General features: G+C 33.8%; 1 protein-coding gene across 1 annotated transcript; it reads left to right on the forward strand.

Annotated features, from left to right (window-relative positions):
- The first annotated feature begins 1456 nt into the window (after nucleotides 1–1456).
- Nucleotides 1457–25116, forward strand: LOC146133057 (glycosaminoglycan xylosylkinase-like). The gene is made up of 9 exons (XM_083396819.1): nucleotides 1457–1800; nucleotides 6214–6379; nucleotides 11923–12104; nucleotides 12782–12978; nucleotides 13607–13752; nucleotides 16406–16629; nucleotides 21039–21098; nucleotides 23851–23985; nucleotides 24115–25116. Exons 1-9 carry the CDS (start codon nucleotides 1691–1693, stop codon nucleotides 24200–24202), a joined length of 1308 nt encoding a protein of 435 aa, XP_083252945.1. The 5' UTR covers nucleotides 1457–1690; the 3' UTR covers nucleotides 24203–25116.
- The last annotated feature ends 970 nt before the right edge of the window (nucleotides 25117–26086 follow it).

Genomic DNA, 26086 nt, shown 5'->3' on the forward strand with positions numbered 1-26086 from the left:
GTTGAAAGTACAAAATAGATTTACTTATTTGAGCAGTTTGCTGCCCATATTAGGGTTGTGTCGGTGCACATAAGAATTTATTTCCGTGTTTGCAATCCGACGCAGCGATTTTTACTTAGACGTGGCTATTTAACCGGTTGTTTTATTTAAAGCGGAAGAAGTTTTTTACCCCCCAAAAATGTTTTTGTTTTAATTTTATAATTTTGATTTTGAAAGACTCCCTTCTCTTTGGCGGTAATTGATTTTGTTATGGCATACAAAAAAATTAACCGAATGTGCAAAGCATAGTCTTTAGCTCTAGAATTGTTGTTGTGTTAGTTCTAGATTTGTTGTGTGTTTACAGTTTTACCTTGATTGGCAGCACCACGTATGACCTAATCGCAAGCAATCAATCAATCCATGATGCAAGCAGGGCAGGCTAAAAAACAACTAGCCTGCAGTGAGGTTCGAACTCACGTCCTCTGTTCATACAGGGACCGTCGCTCTACCAACTGAGCTACACAGGCTCAGAGAGGAGCCAGTCGAGCAAAAACATACGCCAATGCTTGCCACATTCTGTTAGTACAAGCAACCTTATATTGAAGGGGATCAACAGTAACCATATCAATATTCAATGAAACATGCACACATATATATGTGTTAACCACTGTGATATAGCTCTTCTGAAGCTGCTCATTGACAAACAATTATAGGGATTATACCTCTGACCTATATTGACTTAAAAAACAAAAGTATGTCATTCGCATGGGCAATCTGGGAGCTACCAGACCATGCTTCTCTGCTTATATAAACTATATTTATTTACTGTTTGAATTAGGTAAATAAAAAAAAAATTCGCTTAATGCAAAATCCGGACCCTAAGTATACATTTGTAAAACAATGTTGAGGTAAATTGTTTGTATATGTTTTACAATTTATAAGGCTGCTAAAATATGTGAAGAAATTTCAAAGAAATTTCATAAAAAGAAATGTGTTGACAACTGTCTTACAAAAATTGAAATCAGTAAAAGATCTTAAGGACATATAATCATTACAATCAATCAGTGGATTAAAGCTGTCAATTCTAAGACAAGTAATGCAAAAAGTTTTGGATATGAAAGTTCTAAGTAATTAAAACAATCCTAGTGAATGGTACATCAGTCAAGCTGTTGACAAAGTTTTTGTGTTTTGGTTGATGGCAGGGATTGCTACCATGCCTAAATAAAATGCCAAAAATCAACTAGAAAAAATTTGGAAAACGTAGCTAATATTTAAAACTTGCCCAAATGGAAAAAGTAATAAATCAATCAAAGAAGCCTTATGCAAACTATCGGATATTAGCTTATCGAATAAAGTTAGTGAATCAAACAACAGATTTTCTTTTATGAGGGCAAAAAAACTTGGTTTAACTTGCAAAGTCGGGGGTGGCAAAATATAAAAGTTGCAACTAAAATAGGCACACTAGTGACAGACAGTTTAAAAAGATGAACTTAATGAAAGCATGCTAAACTGAATTTTTTTTTCCGTTTTATATAACTACTTTTTTATATTAAAAATGGATAACAGACAGGAATAAAATTGCCAGATTTGCAAACAAGAATTTCCTTGTACAATTCATGGCCTGCAGGAGATCCCTTAAATAGGAAAATATTTCAACCTATTTTTTATTTATTCAATATATTATAGGTATCCAATCCTTGGTTAAGTTGGTATGAAACTGAAGCAAAGAATTTTTGTTCTATGTTTATCCATTTTTTTGATTGGATTTATATACATATTGCTTTCCACAATTCACAATGATAATTTTTTGAAAGAAGCTGTGTAAGTTTTATTATTGTACACCTAATTGAATGTTTATAGCTATATTTATATATAACCAGTTGAGTTTTGGTTCTATTTATAAACATTTTTTTTCCTAACCATTTTAACTGGTGCACCGTTTTTGCTTTCTATAACCTTGTCATTGTATGTTTCAGCAAAGATGGAAACTGACCACTGTTCAAAGTAAAATCCCAGGGGATTCCAGAACTTTAGGTTTCGAATCTAGAATAATTAATTCAGAATATTAAATGTTAGTATATTTTTTATTATATTATTTAACTTCTTTTTTTGTTTGAGGGAGGGATTATTCATATTGTACCCTACAGGGCCCACAGTCACAGCAATAAATCGCTATACAATTTGTTAACATGTGTATATTATAATAAAAAAATATTCTCCTAAAAGTTTAGCATTGTTAACAAAGTCTGTCAGTTTAAGCAGTTGTATAAACTGTATTTTTTTCATGTCCAGGTTGTTGCTTAAACCTAAAATTTTGCCCACATCGTGAGTACAATGCAACACTACACTTAAAACTATTTAACGTTATTATTGCCAGAACCAATACTGGACAATTACGCTGTGCATAACCTCACTGAATACTGGCCTAAAGTTCAACTTAAGTAACCCAGTAGCGCATCTTGTCCAAGGTCAGCACGTTTTACATGGGAATATTACTTTTGCGACTTAATGCAGTTAAGGAAACTGCGAACTGCACACCTGTCATTACAGTGCATGTTAGTCGTTGTCCAATATCGCTTGATTGACTTAATTATTAGGCGAAGGTTATTACACAATGCAAAGTAATTAGTCATCCAAAAAAACACTGACACTGCACTACAAGTCTACACTTTAGGTAAGCACTTTAAGCGTGCACTATAATGTGTCTCCGCAGCGACAGGTTTATCTAAACTTGCCACTCGCTTTTGTACAATTAGGCACAACCATGGACAATAAAGCATTAAATTTTTTTGGTTCCAATTACCGGAAATAAAGGGTAGAATTGGATACAAATCACATTTGGATTTGAATCCATGGATTCTAAATTCTGCATTGAACATCCCTACTGACCACTGCTGTCTAAACTACATTAAATCGAAACTGAACAATCTGCGTCAACAAATTACCTTGCCTTGCCAAAATTGCGTATTTTAAGAAACATCTGAAAACTTCTGTGTAGTTCTGCTTTCAGCAAATATAGCTCACAGCTAGGGATGTTCAAAGTAGTATGTAGAATCAAAATTGCATTCGTTTTCAATTCTGCCATTTATGTTGGTCATTGAAGCAGATATAATTTATTGGTTTCACTGCGGATGTTTGTGCCTAATTGTACAAACAAGAGTGGCAAGTTTAGATAAAGGCCTATGCTTACTACTTACGTTTAGTTATGTAGTGTGGCGTCAGTGTTTTTTGTTTTTTTTGGCAACTAATTATTTCATGTCTTGCTAAAACTATTTTTTAATACTCAAATTTCAATCAAGCTTTATGGGTCAAGCAACTAGCAGGAAAGCCAGGTGCAGAGAATTTTCAAGCTATTAAAATGTTTAGTTGCAAAAAAATTATTCCATTGAAAAACAGGCTGGCTTTGGACAAAATGCTACAGAGTTACTTAATGTCAACTTTATGCCAATATTTAGGGAGGTTATGCTCAGCGTAATTGTCATGTATTGGTTGCACATTACTGATAATAGTAACTTTGTATTCTTCGCAATACAGGTTTTTCAACAACCTCGTATTTGTATATTGTTTTCTGTTTTTGTTTAGTTTTTTATGGCAGGTGTGAAGAATGGTAAACATTTGAGAAATTATTTTTTATCAAAATATTCACATGTAAACAGAGTGTTTTGCGATTAGTTGCTGTCACTATAGGTCCTGTTGGGCCCCCAACAATAAATAATTACTAAAAATATACTAGGATTTGATATTCTGGATTTGTTATTCTAGATTCAAAACCAAATATTTAAAAATCCTTTGGGATTCTACTATAAAGGCTCCTATACACTGCACAACATAAATCTTAATTTAGAATAATTGAGTGTTTTTTACTGCTCTGACATTGGAACTTGTAGCGCAAAAGTGGTTTGGTTTGCTGGCTACTATGCTGACCAAGGCGTTGGGATGTATACTGCTGAGAAAAGAAATTGTTTATGTGAAAACAATTTTAAACAGGTTTCCTCTAAACAGCATTTTTACAGCAAACACAATATAACCAATGTACAGAGCATAACATTTAGTACAATCAAATCCTCACTAAACAAACCACATGTTAATGCTTACAAAAACATTGCATTTACTTCCATAGGTATCTATGGATTGTAATTATTAACCAAATTATGTGTCCTATATTATGTGCAGGGTGAGTGTCTACCAATCAGCACTCACCCAAGTAAGATACCACTTGCCAACAATGTTGCTACACCATCAAAAATTACATCCTATACCCAATGGTGGGATTCAAATTTTTGTCAGCTGGTTCTATCACAAAAGTCATATATTTCAGCTGATTATGTTACAAAAAGTCATAGTTTCCAGGAAATAATTAACGTAGTTGCAAGAATAGGATTCAACCCCAGGTTCCAGCAAATGTTGCTAACTGCGAACCGGCTGAATCCCATCACTGCCAACCAGGGGCGTATCCAGAAATAAAAAAAGGGGTCCCGAATTTTCAACTTAGGAAATTGCCCGTTTTTTGTCTGACGTTAATGACGTCATAAAATGGTTACAGATATGACGTCATAAAATAGCGATTGTAATGCGTCATAAGTAATATCAGAAACAGCCAATTAACGTCCAGCAAGAGCAAACTTTAAGATTCAAAACGCACACGTGCATCACCGTGACTCCTGCCATGCGCCAGCTGTGCAACCGCTTAATGTGCAATCATTAAATTCAGGAGAAAAAGAAAACAGGACGTGAAATATATGTGATTGATTTTGGTAGATCCATGTACGGGACTGCGCTAAATTACAAGCACGTCTTTCGCCACATGCAATACTAAACGAAGATCGTTTTTCCCGGGTGTTATTTGATTAGCGCAACATCTGTAAAAACGCCACTTCAATAGTTAATCTATTTGAGTGTTTTTAACTTTTTTAATTGAGTGCACACGTGGTGAGCGAAGCAAGCGCGATTTTTTGGGGATGAATAACGGCATTTCTTTTAAATTTCTTGCAAGTTTTATTATTGTCAAAAATAAAAAAAATGTTAAAAAATATATGTTGAATATTTTTGAATACGTTTTCCGTTTGTCCGTTACGCACTTGGCAGCCTTCCACGGCGCAACGGTAGAGAATCGCTGATCTAGTTCAAAAGACAGCATCAAAACGTAATAAAACGGATGTATGAAAGAACAGTCACGCGAAGCGCGAAAATTTTTCGCACTTATATAGAAAAATACTCAAAAAGTATTTAAAATGGACTCGTGTATAGTTTGTCGAACCAAACAAGAAACGAGAAAAATTATCCTGCGTTTACGGTCGACTAAATAAGAAACAAAAAAGGCGTTTTGCGTTTGATTTTGGTTTCGCATCAGCAAGACGCGTGACCCAATTACACTGAAAAAAAAACATGCAGCTTCGGACGGTGAGTTAAACCCTGACAAAAACGAACAAAACCCGATAATAACACTTACGAAAAGGGGGGTCCGAACGCCCAACCCGCCCTGGATACGCCACTGCTGCCAACAGCCAAACTAAAAAGCAACAGTCATCTCATGACTTGTACTTACGGCGCAACAATTCAATTTTTAGACAAACAATCACAAAAGGAAAATTACTACAATAATAAAAACTAACGCAATGTATAACTGATACGTACGACTTTGACCATTGCACATTAGAAAAAACAATCACATGAGCTACTTGGATCTCAAAAACCAATGTATGGAATAAGATGCAAAAAGCCATTGACAGTAACCACCAATGCTAACCAGTTCGCTGATCTCATAAAATTTCGAGAAACCTCAATTGTATATTGACCTATTGCAGTGATTCTCAACCTTGTATGGCTTATGGCACCCCTCAAAATAATAAACAGCTTTTCGGCACCCCAAGCAAATTTCAGTTTCTTAAAAATTCGCAATACCTATCGGCACCCTTGAGCATTAGAAAGGGCACACCAGGGCGCCGCGGCACTCCAGTTGAGAACCACTGATCTGTTGAATGCATAGTACTGTTTGTCATACATAATTCTTGTTCATTTAATTTTGGTAGAGAACAAACGTGAATTATTGTATTTAAGATATTTCATTACAGATAAACCAAATGGAGTCATAGTCTGATAACAAAAACCTATTTTACTAAAGATTCTCTTATTGATAATTATTGGTAATATGGAATTCTTCCACAGGGATGTGGAATCCCATATGTTATGCTTGATTTTTGGTAATAGATGTACTATTAATAATTTTTTTTTTAGTCAAGGGTCAAGGAAAAAATCAAACAAAAAATATCCTGCTGCGCATAACAAGATTCAGGTATCACAAGTTAAAAAAGGTGGAAACAACTTTGTTGCGAAAGAATTAAAAAGACTAAGATTAGACTTTCAAAGTGTTAATACCACTTCAATAGCTGACTCATTTGAGGTATTTTAGAGTAGTTTTTACCATCATTGATAATTATGTAATAAAAGTATTGCTTATTTGTCACAAGCATAAAGTTATACCTCTATAACCATAAAGTTAGTGGAAGTATAATTAATTACAATCTACAAGTGTGGTAACTGAATGAAACACCTAACGTTACCAAAAAGTTAAGTGGTTGGTTCCAGTGTTATTATTTTGATGTTTGGTGATGTAAAGTAGGCGATGTAAAGTATATCAAAAATGCGCAAGGCTAACCCAAATGATGTGTGACCAAAGAAAAAGTAAGAAGCTACTTAGCTGTGTGTTTAAATAGCTATTTTAATGTCATGTACCATGTCCTCATCATAGATCAGGGGTGGGCAACTATTTTTAACTGCGGGTCTCTTTTTCTATTTTTCTATGGTCTCTTTTTCTATTACCACTCTATGACGCGACCTTTTATAATGCAATAAACTGAGTAAGAGGTGGACGACTTATAACCCCATTGCCCCACCTTCTATATTCCCGGTTTTGTTTTCACATCTTGGTGGAAGCGTTTATCTTGCTCATCATTGTAGCTTTTGATTTTCTGGAAATCAATCCAAATGGATGTGCAAAACCAACGGTTTTACACTTATGAATTTTGAAAATGTGCAAAACCAAATTAATAAGTTTTTTGTTTTTGGGTAATTTTATTTTACCATAAAAGTTGCTCACAACCTTCCTGAAGGGTATCCAACCTATTTTTTTATCTTGAATTATGATTTTAATATATTCCTTGTCTTACATCAGCTGTAATAATTTTAACCCATTAAATATTTCTGATTTCAACTGTTTATTACTCAAGATATTATTTTTTTTGACAAATAAACTCAAAAACACCCCATGCTAATCCAGGCTTTTGACTTACTGCCCTTTAGCCCCAGCTTATTGTGAACTGTGAAGAGGTGGTAGCCAAACTTTTCACAATTTTTTTTTTCTCCCATATTAAATTATTTTCTCTTGGGCCTTTGCAGTAATACCCAATGCTTTTTTTCTCTTGGGCCATTTGCTCTTATTCCCAATTAGTTTTAGCTCTAAACTATTTCATAGACATAGAAATCAATTGGGTTAGGGAAAGTTTTATTTTCAACCGTTTAAATCCATTACAAGAGATGCTCATCTTTAGTGTACATATTTAAAATTGTGCCCTCATTGCCTTATTAGTTTCCATGTGTTTCCATACTCCTAAATAATGACAAAAGAACTTCTTGGCATTCCTAAGCAATCAGCAACAAACTTTTTCCTACGACTTCAATGAAAATGCTTCTATTTTTAGAGGCATTAAACTCCTCAATGACAATTAACTTGGCATATGTGAAGAGAACTGAGATCATAAGAACACAAAACTTGAAAATAGCCCATCAGAAACAGTTGATTGCACTTAGATTAGGTGTACTTTACTGCATCATAAACTTATGAGTGTCCTTATATGGAAATTTGTTAGCCCAAGAGACAGAAAATTGGTGTTACAATCATCAAAGTGTTCTTATACGTAAAGTCACCACATACAAAGTCGTTTCTATGCAAAGAATATGGTTTTCAAATGAGACCTTGCAACAGGTGTGACTAGAGGCTTAGGTTTCTATGCAACCTTACAGAGTCAAATGCCCTCACAGCGAAGGAGCCAATGCCCCCTCACAACATGTTTGTCGCCGATGATTCTTTGTTGCGGTTCCATCCTGCGGGTTCATCAGTATATTATTATATGTCATTTATTATATTTGGTGGAATGATTCCTTAAAAAAACACTTTGATGCCTTACCTAATTGAACCGCCTAATGGTCGAGGTAATTATCGCGTGTAGTGCAGCGGTTTTAGCAGTAGTATTTTTAACTTTTAAAGGGGTTACGCATTTTTTTAAAGTGATAACTAATTTAATTAGAAACAAATTTGGCCTTCACGTCTTTCCTGTTCATATTGAAATAAATTTAACCTACTCCTTTAGTTGACACAACACGCAACTTTGCTTTTTCGGGGTATATTGTAATTTGCATTGTACACTGTTTTACCAAAAAAATGAGCTTAAAAGTTTTATCTTCGGAAAGTCCCAACCTTTTAAGAATTAAAAAACAGCATGAAAAGTTCATTTTTGCAAATAAAAGCATATCGCAGGTAATTGTAATAATTATGTTTAAAAAAGTTTAAAGCTATTCCGATGCGAGGTTTTTTATATAAAGCAAGTACTTTCTTATAAGACAAAACATACAGTGCAAAATACAGATGCCTTGAACTAAAAATATCTCCCAAATTAGGAATAAACTAAAGTTGTAAAACAAAAGACGCGTATCGCAAAAAATTTCAGTTACTGAGAACCTACTCTAACCTATATGCAAAACTTAGATTCCAGTCAACTGCACTACCTTGTTTAGACATAGTAAGCCCAAATCCGTCGTAAAAGATTTAAATATGAGTTAAGTGAGCCTATTAGAGACACCAAGAACTAATCAAAATTAGTAGTTCAAAACTTGCCAATCACAAAACCCCGAACCAAATTTTACAAGAAGATTTAATTTAATAATACCTGCGAGTCGAGCCCAAACGCTAACGAGCACACCCTAACCCAAATAATGTGCATTGGTTTAGTAATAATATAAACACTTTCGGTCCGAATACATCAATGTGTGACGTAACGATCGGCTGAAACTACACATGCGTGTAATTTCAAAGTAAAACACAAGACACCGAATATAGGCAAAAATCACACCAGGCGTAACATGTAACCATAAAAATTACTGCACAAAATATAAAATATATATAGCAGAACTTGCGACTCCCTGAGAATTTGCCGGTGCTTTATTTGGGTGTGCGCCTTCCCTAGTTAAGAACCACTTTTTTCGCACAAAACTAATTAGGACACTTTTTTTGGTTGTACGTAGCTCAAATAAAACTAATTTGGGCATTTTTTTAACGGCACGTAGCTTAAATAAAACTAATTTAGGCACTTTTTGTTCCAGACGTAGCTCGAATAAAACTAATATGGGCACTTTTTTGTTCCGTATATGGCTCAAACAAAACTAATGTGGGCACTTTTTGTGCCGTACGTAGCTCGAATAAAACTAATTTGGGTACTTTTTGGTCCGTACGTAGCCCGAATAAAATTAATTTGGGCACTTTTTTGTCCATACGTAGCTTAAATAAAACTAATTTGGACATTTTTTTTCCGTATGTAGCTCGGATAAAACTAATTTGGGCACTTTTTTGTCAGTACGTAGCTTACATAAAACTAATTTGGGCACTTTTTTGTCCGTATGTAGCTTAAATAAAACTAATTTGGTACTTTTTTGTCCGTACGTAGCTTAAATAAAACTAATTTGGTACTTTTTTGTCCGTATGTAACTTAAATAAAACTAATTTGGGCACTTTTCTGTCCGTAAATTTGGGCACTTTTTTGTCCGTACGTAGCTTAAATAAAACTAATTTGGGCACTTTTTTGTCCATACGTAGCTCGGATAAAACTAATTTGGGCACTTTTTCGAAACTTTCGTGAAGAAAAAATGGGGTACATAAGGTATTATATGTAATAATCTTTGCAAAATAGTGATAATGTGGGCTTCAGGAGACGACTGGAGGTCCAATTTAAGTAAATAAACAACTTTTAATTTTTTTTTTGCTTGCGCACTTACATGAAAAAAAGTGGGCAAGTGCCCAAAATTTTGCGCAAATGCGCAAAAAAAGTGCGCTTAGTGGGAACGCTGCTTTGTACTATCATTCTGTTACAAATGTGATCTGTTAAACAGTAAAATATAATGCTGCAGAAAATGCAAAGTTACTACTGTCAGTAATTCATTACGATTTCCTGACAATTGTGTAATGTGTAACCTTTCTGACTATTGTCCTAAAGTTGACCTAAACTCTAGAATCTGGAATAAAAGCATTTAAAAATATTGCAAGTCTACCTGCCATTACATGTTACCCGCTAGCCCAGGAGTGTGCAACCTTCCCTAGACGCAGGTCAAAACCAAACCAAGAAAGGTTTTGCGAGTTGTTAAATTTTACCTGACAGTTATGGGGTTAAAGTGTTTTTTTCCACATCAAAAATAGCTCGAATAAAATTAATTTGGGCACTTTTTTGTCCATACGTAGCTTAAATAAAACTAATTTGGGCACTTTTTTGTCCGTACGTAGCTCGGATAAAACTAATTTGGGCACTTTTCTGTCCGTACGTATCTCAAATAAAACTAATTTGGGCACTTTTTTGAAACTTTAGTGGGAACACTGTCCATGGGCCTGTAACCGAATAACAATTGATTGACGATGATTCTTGGGCATAATATAACATAATTGGTTGCCAGAAAAAAATGCTAATGCCGTACTACACGGCCACTTCTAAAGCAAACCTTATAAATCTTTTGCCACAGCTAGGGTTGTGCTCGACAATCGTGTATGTTAAATAATTAGGTGTAACATTTGTATATGCACAATTGTAAGGCGTAAATCTTTTTTTTTTTCACTAATTTATTTGGTTTTCTGGCTAATTCTTTGGCCAACCTAATCGTCATGTCGCTAGCATCCTGCCATACAGCTTTAAAGTCGCAGAACAGATTACTAAAAATTAAACATTGCGGCCCTGATATTTGTATTCACCTGATTCAACTTAAAAAAATAAAGGAAACATTAAACAAATATTTATCGAAATTTATACTGAGCTTTATGAAATTGTAGTTTAATTTAAAAGTTCATCGAAAATTAGCTTTGTTTTGCTTCCGACAAAATTTCGCTCAATAAACTAATAATAACCATCTTTTAGAATCTTTTCGGAAATATACTGTTGGTCAGAAGAAATGAACTAGCAGGCCATAGTTTAATGAACCCTGCTCTAGTTAATTGCCAAACGTATATTTATTGCATTATTATTCAAGGAAAAATAGACTTTTGTATAATATTTAAAATAATGATGTTTATGTTTTTCTCTTTGAACAGTAAATAATTTTAAATGCCTAACGAAAATCGAAGTGCTAGCATCTAACCACAACAGGTCAATTGAATTAAATATATGCTGTAGCCAGGTGAATGTGTTGCACTTGATCTGTTAAACCTTTTTTTGAAAACCAAAACTTCCTGACATTTTTTTAGTGCTGCAGCCATATACTTTTAATAGGCTCACCCATTGTGGCAGACTAGTTCTGGACACGATACCCAAAGTACCTGCTAAGGATAAGGTTTGGAGCACGACACTTTAGTACACCCGTCAGTATACGGCAAAGACAAATGCACACCAAATGCTCATATTAGACTACAGCTTGTCTGCAACCATGAGATTGTAAGCTGCACTTAAAATGCATGTTTCTGGCTCAATCTTTATCTGATGAATGCCAACATTGTAAAACGCACTATAAAACTGCTAAAATCAATCTCATGAAAATATGCTCTCCTGAGAAAGTAAGTCTCTACAAAAGTCACACAAAGCGTAATCCATTTGGGAACCCATTCTGTATATATTTATATATACTATAATATATTCAAAACCCTTATGTAAGCCTTTTCAAGTTTAAATTTGTATTATTTTTTGTCTTTTCTTACAGGTTGCTGCTAGCTGGGTCAATGAAAGACAAATTTACCCCCATTTTCATTTTGAGTTGGCCTCTATTCTAAAACGGATGGCAACACAAAAGATCATATTTGCTGATGTGTTGCCAAAAGGAACTCAAATTAAACTTCTTTTACATTTAAAAGGGGGTCAAAGGGTGGTTTTCAAACAAAAAAGGTTTGTTTGAACCAATTTTGAACTAATTCTATTATATATTTATTTGTGTGCTAAAAGCATTTTAAAAAGTCAGTGTGTGTGTGTGTGTGTTTTTACGGGGCGATAGCAGACACTCTAAAACAGGGTGGTCAAACCAAAGAGACATCACTATCTGTTGCCTGTGGAGCAATAACTAAGGGGTGTATCCACAAATTCAAAGAGGGGGGTCCCGAATTTTCAACATAGTGAATTCCCTGTTTTTTAGGTGACGTTAATATGTAATGACATCATAAATAGTGACGGTATGGCATCATAAAATAGTGATTGTAATGATGTCATAAATAGGAAAACAAACACAGCCAATTCACGTTCAGCAAAAGGGAACCTTAAGATGCAAAGCGAACACATGCTATGTCAACACTCCATGCACCAGCTGCGAAACTGCTTAGTGTGCAATCGTTAGCTTCAGGCAAAAAAATATACCAAGACCAGCCAGGAACAGTAACTTGGCCTAACTCGTATTTTAGCAAAGAAAAATGGAAGTGGCAGGGGGCTTGATTTAGTGTTGTCAATTGTGTACTGTCCTTTTTTATTCTGTGTACATGAGCTGTCAAAATTGAAATAAACATTACCAAGTTTAAAGCGAGCACCAGTGTTTTAATAAAAGCCAAAAGTATTAATCAAATTTATTTTGCCAGATATGAAAGAGATTTTGTTATTGATGGAAAGGCTTATGATGGGTATGATCGCCATAATGCCGAAATTGCTGCATTTCATCTTGACAGAATTATGGATTTTCGCCGATCACCATTGGTAGTTGGAAGGCAAATTAATTTAAAAACTGAAATTATACCGGTGGCAACTGAGAGACTTCTCAAAACATTCCGGAACAATGGTAAGTTTCCAAAGTTTAAGTGAAATATAAATACAGAAAACTCTTAAACAAACAAAACAATCTAAACGGCATTATTTGAAACTGTTCCAATGCACAACTTACATTACGATGATAAGTTGTGCATTTGACAAAATTTTGGCTTTTTGCCAAATCAAAAAATAATCCCCTTACTATAAGCTTGACGTTGTTAAAAGCATAGTTATGACCAACAAGGGACAACAGTAAATCTACATTTATCATCTACCTTGCATAATTGCAGGGTGGGGATTAAGCACTTGCCCGCTCACCAATGCGGGTGCAATTCGCTCTGGGCTAGTGCTTTTAATTGTAAAAAAGGTGTATAAGTTATTATTCTTTAGTTGGTAGGCCTTTTTTAGATTTTGGAAAGAAATCTATTTACTGTTAATTCATAATACAGTTTGTAATAAATAAGATGAAACGTACAGAATGCAGAAAATAGTTTACCATTCTGAAAAAAAAAGTACACCAGTTTATTTCTACTTTGTTTAAAAGACATTTATTTTAAAAGGGGGGCCCATTCTAAATGCTATATTTGCTTAACAAAGCTGCCCACAGAATAGGACAATGTATCTTCACATCTTTTCAACTAATACACTTTTGTTTCTAGGAAGTGATATTTGTTACTTCGGCATGTGTCTGTACTGCAAGGAGGAGAATATGGCATGTGCAAATGAAGATGTGATGGAGGGTGCATTAACACTCTGGCTCCCTGAAAAGTGGTCAAACTTTGTGAAGCAAAGACATCCTTATCAAGTAGGCCATACAAATTGATTATAAAATGAATAATTCAAATTTAATAGTTGACAGTGTTCATGTTTTATCATTACCTTTCACATTCCCTAAGCAAGCTCTCAAAAAATAGTTTTATTTGTAAAATGTTGTTGTATTATTAAATGCCAATTTTTAAACAAAATATATTACATTGTACATAATCATGTTGGAAGAGCTTTTGGATGAGTTTAAGCCTGTGCCAATTTTCTAAAGCTACTTTTGTTTCCAAAATAAAATATACTAATATTCATGTTTTAATTTTCTCAGTGTTAAAGTATCTTTTAAGACACTAATGGTAATGCTGAACACAATTATAAGCAAAGGTCATTTAAGTAGTGAGATTTTCCGCTTCTATCGTCAGCGCACTTTAATGGCTGATGCAGTCATTAATTGTTAAGTAACTTATTTTATGTACATTTCTGGAAGAGCACCTTTTACATTACACCAGCGTGGTCCAACTATATTTTGTTGCGGGCCAGCACAATCAATTCAGAATTTTAAAATAATCTTGGGCCTAGGATTATAAAATAATTTTATATAGGATGTTATCAGTTACGTCATAATTCAAGTAATCTTACAAATCGTACTGTTCGCGAACAAACTGGTGTTCAATTATTATTCAAGTTAAACTAAGAAAAAAATGCGTCTGTTTGATTTTAGTTGGATTTTTTTTTGCAATTTGAATTATACTTGACCCATTGGCTGCATGAAATATGAGCGCTAAAAGAGAAAAACAGGTAAAATTTTACGCAATAAAGCCTAGGTTGCAGTTATCTCGTTTTAAAAGATTCATGTTACTTATGACACAATAGGCGAATTGCAAAGCCCAAATTCAAAAAAAAATTGCGCTTTACCTATTTATTACCTATAAAAGACCAAATGCAATTGAAAACATAATTGGACCATGCCTGCATTATACTAAGGCATATATTATCCTATTTAGAAAAGTTTGGGGTTCCCCAGAAAAAAAGAATACTCTCCCACTATTGTTAACCTGGTTCTTTTTAAACGGAACATTATAACCTCGGCCACTAATCCATTCATAAATAATCAAATATCAAGACAACTTAGTGGTAGGATGAGCTAACATTACTATTGTTGAGCAAGTATTTATTTGTTAGCCTAGCTGCTGACAGTTAAGGTTTTTAATTTTTTTAACTGGTTCTTAAAATTCAATTTGGGCCAAAAAGTTTTACTCTTGTGTATGAATATGTTACTGTAAATACTGTTTTAAAGCAATGATTATTAACTAGGTGGGAAAAATGGCAATGCTTTCAGAGGAGAGCTTTACTTGAATACTCAACTTTTGTTGATTGTATCGGTCCTTTGTTGGCCACATACTGTTAACTGATTTTGTGCTGTATTTAAAAAGGCATCTTTAGTAAGGAAGTTAGTGTAAATTGGCTAGACTCATTTTTACAGCCCATGATTATAAAAAAAATACCTAGTGGCCAAACATGTTACAGATATGCAACATTTATGTCAGATGGTAAATAGTGCAAAAATGTTTTTTTTTTAATACAATACACTTTTAACTTATCCCAAACGTTACACTATGTGGTGCTACACATTACCTAGATTCAAATTTTAAAACATGTGATGTTTTTTTCTGCATTTCCTGGCGTTCAGAAGGTGTGTAGCCTACTTTCCTATTTCACTGATCGTCCCTATTCTGTTAGCTTAACACCTTACAGCTTGTGTGTTTTTTTAATGTTGTATTGCTCAAATAGAACTAGAAGAGTTTGACCACATTGATGACGAAAATAGCAAAGGGTGTATTATATATATGCAGTAATCTAGGAAGATGTTAATGAGTTGTTGATTGGAATGCAAACGGAAAAAGTTGACCCTTTCCAGTTGTTGTGCCAAGTTGTGCAAGCCATAGCAGGAGATAGTTATGACAATTTGAGAAGGACATTTGGAAGTTTAAAAAAAATCATAAGCCCTGTAGCACTGGTACCAAAGCACAAACATGTGCAAAATATGCAGCAGTTGTTGATGCATTATATGTTTAAACATCTGGAACATTAGAAATACATAAAATACCTTTACTGTTTATAATGCAATTGTTGTGCATTTAGTTTCTTTTGACAGTTATGTTAGCAGAGTGCATACTCAAGAAGATTTCCAGGCCTCTATACCCGCAGCTGCAAGTAGATGAAAAGTTTTACTGCACAAAGAGTGAAAAATACTTTTTTTTGAAAAACGCGAATGCCAATTTTTTGAGAATGTTTTGCGGAATTAAGTGGGAGATTGCTGTAACTTATTTAGTCCCTGTTTTGTTTGTATTTCACTTGAATTAAACTAATTTGGGCACTTGTTGGTTTGTACATACCTAAAATAAAAGTAATTCGGGCAGCTTTTTTGTCCGTAAATAGCTTGAATAAAACTAATTAGGTCACTTCTAAAACTCCGGTGAAATAAGCATGGGGTACTAAAGGTATACTTTTTAATAATCCTAATGTTGATCGTTTGGGTTCCATAAAACAACTGGCGATCAAACATTGTAAAGTGAACAACATTTAAATAATTTTGCTTGCTCCACTTCCTAAAAAATGCACATGTGCCCCAACAGATAATTAGATAATGGGGTAAGGATTACCATTCTAAACAACAACCCAACTATTTTCTCCAGAGAACGTATGTGGATGGTCGAAGTGCTAGGTGGGAGGTTGATGAGACATACTGTGATGATCATGTGAAGCACCAGTCACCTTATAATAAAGGGCCTAGATTATTGGACATTACTGATGGTGCTGTATTTGATTATATTATTGGCAATGCTGACAGGCATCATTATGAAACTTTCAAAGACAAAGGTGCTAATGTCATGATGCTTATGATGGACAATGCCAAAAGGTATTTTCAACAGTTTTCTGTTCGTTTTTTTTAAGGCCTAGTGCCTGTTTGTCTAAGTTAAGTTTAATTGTAAACCATGTTGTTTTCATTGATTTAAATTTACACATAATAAAAAGTAAGCTAGTACTAATAATGACAGTTTGTTAGTTGATTTACAATGGTCCCAAAATTATTTAAAAACATTCAAGTTGAAAATTATTTCTTTTATCACAGTTTCAATATCTGACTATTTAACGTTACTATCTAGTTTAATAAAAATCCACAATATTACTTCTATATTGCAAAAATATTATGTTCATACGATAAAAAAATATTGGCTGTTGGCTGCCCATACATTCCACATCTGCCGGGACTAACATAGATTTATGGTAAAGTACTTTCTACTTCTTTGGCACCTTTACTTTTACACAGAGGAGTCTGCTTATCACTAAGTGAAAAAAACATACATTTATATAAATATTGCCACAATTGTACCTGGAAAATCACAATAATCATACAGAGTTGCATTTTTTTAAGGTAAAGCGAAATATTTAACTTGAGTACAATTGCCTCTAATGTTTAAAAAAAAGGTTTTAAATTTATTTTCTCACTCAATATCGAGCAAACATTTATTCAGTTTATTCAATTTTCTGCTGAAATACCCAACTATTATTTGTATTACATCACATTGCATAAACTTATCCTAATAGGAAATTAGTCGGTAGGCTAAAAAAGGTTGGGAAACAGAGCAATTGCGCTCCACTTTGGTGTATTTCATTTAGAAGGTTCAAAGTCATACTTTTGGAACTGACATTTCTAAAAATTTGAACTTTTTGTGTGGTTTGGATTACATGCTGGCATCTTATTACCAATAAGTTCCCACTTATATTTTTTATCTAAACACATGGTTTCACACTTATTGCCATTTTGCGTCTTAAGTAGTCAAAATTCTGCATTGTGTTGATTAATGACAGCTTTGGTTAACAACAGACCATTCTCCATTTTTCATCCAACACAAGCCAAAGGAATTGCTTTATTGAAGCATAATCCATTTAATTTCACATGTTTTGTTAACACTGAAGCCATCCTTATAACCCTTTTAAGAATTGTTGCAAGATGACCCTGTTTAAACGGTAGAATGCTGTCATCTTTGTTAAATAAATCATTTTTGGAACAAACCTAAGTCTGGGATGAACAACATGCCCGAGATTCATATAGACTGCCTAACGGGCAAAGGGCATCATCCGTGGTGTAACAAAGTAGCAACCTGAAGTTCAAAACTCACATTGCTGATTCAACTTTGCTGTGTACAATTCTGGCATGCACAATGTGCACATGCAATTAATTTGTTATAACGAGGATTATGCTGGCTCCTATGTAAGGCAATTGGGTCTACCTGGGGTCAGGGCCAGTGCAAGCAGGTTATGGGGTAGCAAGGTGAGTGGGATTATTGTCTGGATTCATTTACAATTTTCGGGCAATCTAACTTGTTACCGTCGCAGAGAATAGCTTTGTTTTGGCTAAAGCTTGGAAAAGCTGGGAACAACAACCGAAAACCAATTCGCACTACCAATCCCCACCAAGAAAAAACAAACTCAAGATTTCTGTAAGCAACCTTTTTGACACGGTTTATTGAAAGCGGACTTGATCTTCAAAAACTCCCTAAAAAATTAGCTGAACTAGGTCAGTATGGCAGAAAGCTGGCGACTTGGCAACTATGTCGGCCGAAGAATCAGACAGAAAACTGAGGAAAATGAAAAAAATTTTGCACCAAAAATTTTTTTTCAATTTTTTTTTTGAAAGATTGATTTGCAAAACAACGTGTGCACGTTATACACATATTCTATCCAATATATTTTTAAAATGCTGAATGTGTAGGAACATCATGCACTAAAATTGGCAGGACCATTCTGAAATAGTACGAAGCATGTTGTTTAGCAGGGAAAAGCCAGTGTTGGGCATATAGATTGTTTATTAGTTTAAAAAGTGCTAAATTTTGATAGAACTGTTGTGTATTTGCAGTTTTACTTGATTAGGCAAGTACTTCTTTATTGAGTTAAAAAAGCAATCATGATAGTTGCCATTCCTGTTAAATAGACAGGTATGACATTCACATGGGCATATCAAGGATGTACCAGCCATGCTGGTCCATCTAACTCAGGCCTAAACTATATTTTTGGCTGTTTTAATTATATACGCAAAAAATGATCGGCCTCGTTTAGCCATTGTTGTGTCTCTGAAGCATATTTATTCAGCCAAAGGGTTCTATGGCATGTTGCGCTTCACTGTGTGACTCTAATTTCTGCAAACAATTTTTATTAACTTGGATTATAACACAACGTTTTTTTTTATTAAAAATTTCCCCCAGTTGAAAAAAAAACTTTTTTCTCTCAATTTTAAGAAGTTTTTTCTCGCTTTTTAATTTGATTTTGAGCTGCATGAGTTTGCTCCAAAACAGGTTATCTATGTAACAGTGTTAGAGTAAGAAAAGCATACATGTTCAACCTCATCTCCCCAGACTGTACTTCAGTATACCCCATGTGTATTTCTTTATGTCACAAAAAAATTGTGCGCCTTCAGCGCAACTTTTTGCTAATTCATTTACTTCTTAATAATCCTGTTTATTGCCTAGATATGGCAAGGTTGATATATTTCTTTGACGAACACATCATTTAAGTTTTTGGGCACGCCCAAAAAACCAAAGAATTTACGCTGTAAATGCTTGTCATCAGAAGGCTGGCAAGATTCTGCCAGCCTGAACAGTCGGTGAGTCAAGTTTGAACCTCATAGATACAGGCAGGGCTGGGGTGCCACCGTAAAATAGCATTAGCTCCGGAGCCATCAGGCAATTATTAAATGGCTCCGGCTCCAGCTCTGGAGTCGTAAAACTCAATCCTTTGGCTCCGGCTCCGGCTCCGGAGCCATCAAACACACACCCAATGACTCCGGCTCCAGCTCCGGTGCCTCCAGTCACTTATTCAATGGCAAGTTTTAAAAATTGCTTTTGGCTAACTAACGTTGGAGATGGAACAAAATATAATTTCTTAGCGTTAGCACCACAAATTGAAAAATGGCTCCAGCTCCACAAAAATAATAAAAAGGGCTCCGGCTCCAGCTCCACAAAAATAATAAAAATGGCTCCGGCTCCGGCTCCAGCTCCACAAAAATAATAACAATGGCTCCGGCTCCAGAGAAAATGTTTAGCTCCGGGCTCCAGCTCCGGCTCCGGCTCCCCAGCCCTGGATACAGGGAAACCCAATATTGCAGACACTTTTACATTTTTGCACAACTATCTTAAGCAAGCTTACATTTCTTAGAAAAGTGCTGACTGCAAGTGTGTGATGATTATCCCATCACAGATAAATTTGCAATTGAAAAGTTATCGTCAACCATTACCTCTTCTGGAAGATTTGATGTACAAACTGGAAGGAGGTTATGGGTTTATGAAGATTGATCTGGCTGGTGCACAACTTGCTGAGACAAGTTGTGCCCCGAAAGTAGCAAGAGGCTGGCATTGAAAAAACACTGCACTGTATTGTGGAAGAAAGTTCTATTATTTGGAATTTCTTTTGGCCTGCTTATTTCAAGCATATACCGAAAAGTCTTACTAGTTTAGCGTTCTTGGAAATTGGTATTCAGGTCAACGGCAGTCATGTCATGTCTTGGACAACCTGGCTGTATTCTGTCTACATACTATTAGCCGAATGTTGCATTTTCTGTTTTTCATGTCTTTTACTGTGTATGTCAACTAAAGATTAAGCACCACCCTCTGGCTGTGTGGTTTAAAGCAATCCTAAAGACAATTCAATTATTGTAACACTAGAGACCTTCTAATCTAGGGGTTACTGTGTATCCTGTTGTTCTTTGTAAGGGAGAGTATAAAGAAAGTAATAAATATTTACATAGTCTCCACTGCATGCCAAAACAAATGAACAAGAAAGATGGATTAATTATATGGGTCATGTCCAAGAGGTCCTACAACATGTGTACATTTGTGTTTTTCTAGCTTCTCAAAGGCATAGTAATTATCAGTTAACATTGGAATGGTGATTGCATTCTGTGCTCTATTCAATGATGCAGGTTGTTCAGTTCTACAGCTTAACTTTGATGCTCATGAGTAATAAAATTTCGGAGAAATCAGCAACTACAGCTTGTTTTGACACACAAAGATAACTGCTATAAACTTGATATCAATTTATCAGCTTCAAAACCTTTTATTAAGTAAAACATTAAACCACACTTGCTGTTAAATAAATCTTATTTATTCCATTTGCTGATATTGTGTCTCAAAAAGCATAATTTTATTACTAAGATTTTAGTGTTTATGTCAATAGCTGGTAAGTTTTTCAACCACTAGTGTTTTAGGTTGTTGTCTGTAGAAAAAAAAATATTTGCAAAGTAAAGGTTACAAATATTACATTTATATTTAGTTTTGGAAATCCATTGTTGCATGATCCAAGCATTCTCGCACCTCTTCAACAATGTTGTATGTAAGTTAAAAATTATGTTATTTTAATGTATCTACCACTAAGTTGCTATTAAGAAAGTGAGATTCTTTGGATATTCTGAAAAACAATAATAGATTTCATTGTCATCGAAACATTGAACTTTCAGATTACAATGTTATATTTTCTTTCTATATAATCTAATGTCAATAACTGAGTAATCGTTCAAATGTAAATTCTAATAAATTTCCTTAAAGGTCTAATTGTAAAATTGATAATTTAACACTACAAAATAACTTGTAAAATTAAAAACCTATATTATTGAAATGCGGGAAAAATCATTGTCGAAAGATTGCAAGATTTTTTTCATGCCATTTTTACTCATTTATATCTAAACGGTAAAATGGAGGTTAAGAGACAATTGCACATAAAACAATCAGGAAGCAACGGTTTGGAGGCAAATTCCCTTGAAATACACCATAATGATTTTAAAGCAGTGGTTCTCAAACGGTGGTCTAAATCCAAGTGACATCATTATTTGTGACCAGTGGAGCAATTAAGCAATTTCAAGGGATTTCGTTTGGCTTTTTAAAAATACTAATTAACTATAAGAAATTACTAAATATCAAATGTATTTAAATAGTTGGGTTAAGGTTTTAAATAAAAAAACACTGCTTGTTAAAAACATTTTTTTTGCATAGCACTCATATAGCTTGCTGTCAGGGCGTATCCAAGGGGAAATGGGCCATGGCTAGGGATGTTCAAAGTAGAATCCCAAGGTATTCTAGAATAATAGGTTTGGAATCTAGAATATCGAATCCAGAATAGCGAATTCTAGTATATTTTTATTAAAATATTTAACCTCGATTTTATTTGGGGGAAGGATTAATCTTAATATACCCTACTTGAAGCAGTTGTGTAAACTGTAATACATGTCCAGGTTGTTGAAAACTTTTTTATGCCAAATGCCAATATATAATATTATAAGTACAATGCCACATTGTCACTACACAATGAACTCTTTTGCAATTTGGTTTTGTTTTTTAACACATTGTTGGGTCTTAGTGCTTCTTTTTTGACTAACATCATCTGTTATGCAGTCAAATAATGTACTGCAAGAATACAAAGTTACTATTGACATAACGAATACTTGACAATTACACTGTACATAACTGCATAACCTCGCTGAATATTGGCCTAAAGTTGACCTTAAGTAACCCTTTTAGCGCAGGGTTGTTCAAATGATTTCTGTCATGATCCACCACAACCAAACCTGATAACATGATCATCCACCAAATACGAATAGTAAACATATTGGACATGCTTTAATTTTTATGGTGCTTTATTTATGTAAATATATACCCTACACCATATTAATTACTTTGTGAAAGTCAAAAGTGGGTGCTACAGCAGCAAAGATTGTTTCAATGAAAAAAAATTAGTCTGTTAAAACCCTAAACCAAACTCAGAAAGGTCTTAAGGTCTTTGTGGGCCGCACAAAACTAAGAATGGTTACTAAAAATGTTAGAACAACTGTGAATCGGGCAGACTGCAGATCTTTTTTGCACTTAAAAACATGTTTAATTACATTTAAGGGGGCAGGAAAGTGTTGGCACATAGCACGAAAAAAAGCGTCTGTTTGTTTTAAAATTCGAGTCCACACGTTGTCATCCATACTACTAATGAAATGTGTAATAAAACTACCTTGAAGAGCGGTAACTTTAATAGTTAATTTAGTTTTGTGTATGTTAACATTTGTTAGTCAGGGAACAGCGATTTTTTTTTGGTAAAACGACAATTTTTTTAATTTCTTGCAAGTTTTTATTACATGACGAAAATAAAAAAATGTTAAAAAATATATGTGCAATATTTTTGAATACGTTTTCCGTTTGTCCGCGACGCACTTCGTATGTCATTTTATACAGAATAAGATCTAAAATAGTCTCTGGGATAAGACCTAAACATGTCAAAATAAGTCCAAAATTAATCGGTATAGGACTTAAATGAAGAAAATAACGTTTTTAGTCCTAAAGGCTGGAGTCCTTTTAAAGATATGTAACTATAAAACCTATATAATAAAAAAAATTGCAGACAATTTGAGAGAAATATCGTAAAACCTTAAAAATTTCGCTCTTGCTTCGTTCGCAAGGTGCGCCGCAACGTTTTCATACGTCTCTTGGTGTGCCCCCAAGTAAAATAGGTTAGGAAACACTGAACTAGTGACTGAGACAACTTTTCCGATGTGGTGGTATTAACATCTTATGAAATAACTGACATCTATTGTGACAGAAAAGTGTAATATACTTTTTAACAAAAAAATCATGTAAAGATAAACAATAAAACTTTTGCTTCGGTTTTGATTATACCAGTCAATAAATATGACCTTTAAATCATGACTACGAACTTTAATCAAGACACTTGCTTTTAATTTCAGAAATATCTAAATAGAAGTAAATCATATAAAATGTTTTACTTTAATAAATTAACCTGGTGACACACTAACCCTGGAAAAAGTATTGCCTAATAAACTACTCTTCTGATAACCAATGCCATAAAAAATTACAAACATTAATCTTCTTCTTTGTTGAATTTATTCTCAATATAATTTAATAAGAAGTAGCAAATTTGTACACCTCAATTATGATTTCGCTTAAATTTCTTTAAAAATTTCTGCCAATTTTGGAATATTAGATCAATAATCTCTGTTGATTTCCAAAATTGTGTTAAAATTCATTGTTCAAGTGTAACAGTATACAGTAAATGCTAGATAATCAAATATATAACTATTTTGTTCCAGAATCCGAAACTCAACATGGGTTAAGCTGCATGAACTTTCTGGTGGTGTGCTAACAGAGTTAATGGAAGCAGCCATGGAAAGTGATCCTATTTCACCAATTCTTTATCCTTCCCACTTGCATGCAATGAATGTCAGGTAATAATTTTTTTAATGTAAAACCATAAATTTACTAAAAAGTGAATGAAATAACAAAAAAGTTTAACCTTTTATTTTAAAATTTGTAAATTCATCTATATTTCTTTATTGAGGAAGCTTTCTGTTTAGGCTTCCAAAAATAATTGGAACAATTGACCATTGCATTAAACAAAGGGGTAAAGATAAAGTCATCCTCAACCACTGGAACGGCTTATAACATTTTATGTTAAATTGCTGAAAAAATCAACTATTTGACTAAACCAGACTTAAGAAAGACTTGAAATATCTCAGTTTGAGTTCATGGTATTAAATAGTTCACTCAGATTGTGATTTAGGCATCTGTGACTCTACAGTATATAAAAGTCTAGAACAGTGATTCATATAAGTTTACCAAGTATTTACATTTTTTTATTAAAAGCCAAAAAACCTTTTATTTTCAAATTCTGTTTTCAATTTTATTTGTGTTTCATGCATGTTGCCATTGAAAACTGTTTACATCTTGTCATAAAACCACAAAACGGAGTTAAAACAAAGTTCATTAAGTTAGTTTGCCAACCCTTTTTGAATTTGTCATAAAATATTGCAAATACTGTTTCTTGTTTATTTCGCTAAAAATGTTTATTTGTGGCTCTGTAATTGTCTTTTTATTTGTTGTCAACGGACATCTGTAACTGAATAATATTATATAGAGGGAAAGAAATAAAGCTAAATGTTAAAAAGCAACAACAGGGACTTGTTGCCCCTGTCTTGTAACACTGTGATGACTATCTTTTACTTTGGTGTATAACGAATTATTTCACATTTTGTGGATGCTTTTTGTCTTTAAACTTCGTAAGTCGTTTTTCTGTTTTATGGAAATGTTACATTTGGTCAAAAAAAAACACCTTGTTTCAGTAGTATTAAATTGGAAAGTTTTTTAGTACCCATTGTGTTAGCTGAACTGCTCTTATTACTTAGCGTCTATCCTTTTATAGTTTTAAAACTTTTCTAATCTTACTGGCGACAAACTCTGGTATAAACATTTAGTTTGTGTTTTGGCATTGTGCACTTTATATTTACAACTTTGTCTTTAGTTTTTATTTATTTTCAATTGTGTGCTTGATTAAAAAAATAAACACCCTTTTTCTCGAGCACTCTTGAAAAGGTCACAAGTATGTCAACAAGCAGGAAAGTTTCAACAGTTCCTAAGTATATTAGTTTGGTCTGGTTGTACTAAATTTACACATGTTCATGCTGTTATATATTTAATTGAAAACAAAATTTTTGAAGCTAAATGAATTTTTTAGGGCATTATAAATATATTGAAATGACATATTTATGCTTCTGATAGCTACAGGTAAAATGCTTCTTCTGGCATGGTTTCAATCATTGTTTGCCTTAGGTTATGTGAAATGTGCTTGGGCAACTTGCCTGTCAGAATCTCAGTTATACTCTCCCACATGGATTGGACCTAAACGTATAACCATAGATTTTCAGCAAGATATGTGCTATTCCTATAGAAATTGTTACGGGGATATAATTGATGAAGAATTTTCTGGGGATTATGGTAATTTGTAATATTCTTTTTTAGTTAACTTAACATTAATAGTATGACCAAATGAATGTTGTTTTAACGCGACTTTATTTTACTTGATTAATTGTTCCATACAGAAATTTTGCCACAAAACTGCCCAATGATTGTATCATCATTGGAAGTTTTTAAAATAACAGGTTAGTATTCAAAATAAAAATCACCATATTAAATTTGCAATTGTTTACCTATCTTTTTAATATAGTACCAATCACAGTTTTATACAATGGATCAAATTTCAACAACTGTTTGTTAAATAATGCAACAGATGTTCAAGAGGATTTCTTGTATAAATGGATACCAATTAAAAAAATATTCAAAGTAGGAAGTAATCTAATATCTAAAGGTGGAGGTGAGTATATGAAGGTTAGGTGAAGTGTATGTTTTTTTCAAGAATGCTATGGCAAGCTTGTCTCCTTTTTTTATCAAAAGTGCCATTATATTGGCTTTTATTTCAGTTTTATTTAGAGTTAAAAGACATATTTTTACTTCAATGACCAAAGCATTATGTTAAATGATCCACTGAAAGAT

Source organism: Ascidiella aspersa, chromosome 9, assembly GCF_963924565.1.
Source record: "Ascidiella aspersa chromosome 9, kaAscAspe10.2, whole genome shotgun sequence".
Classification (NCBI taxonomy): domain Eukaryota; kingdom Metazoa; phylum Chordata; class Ascidiacea; order Phlebobranchia; family Ascidiidae; genus Ascidiella; species Ascidiella aspersa.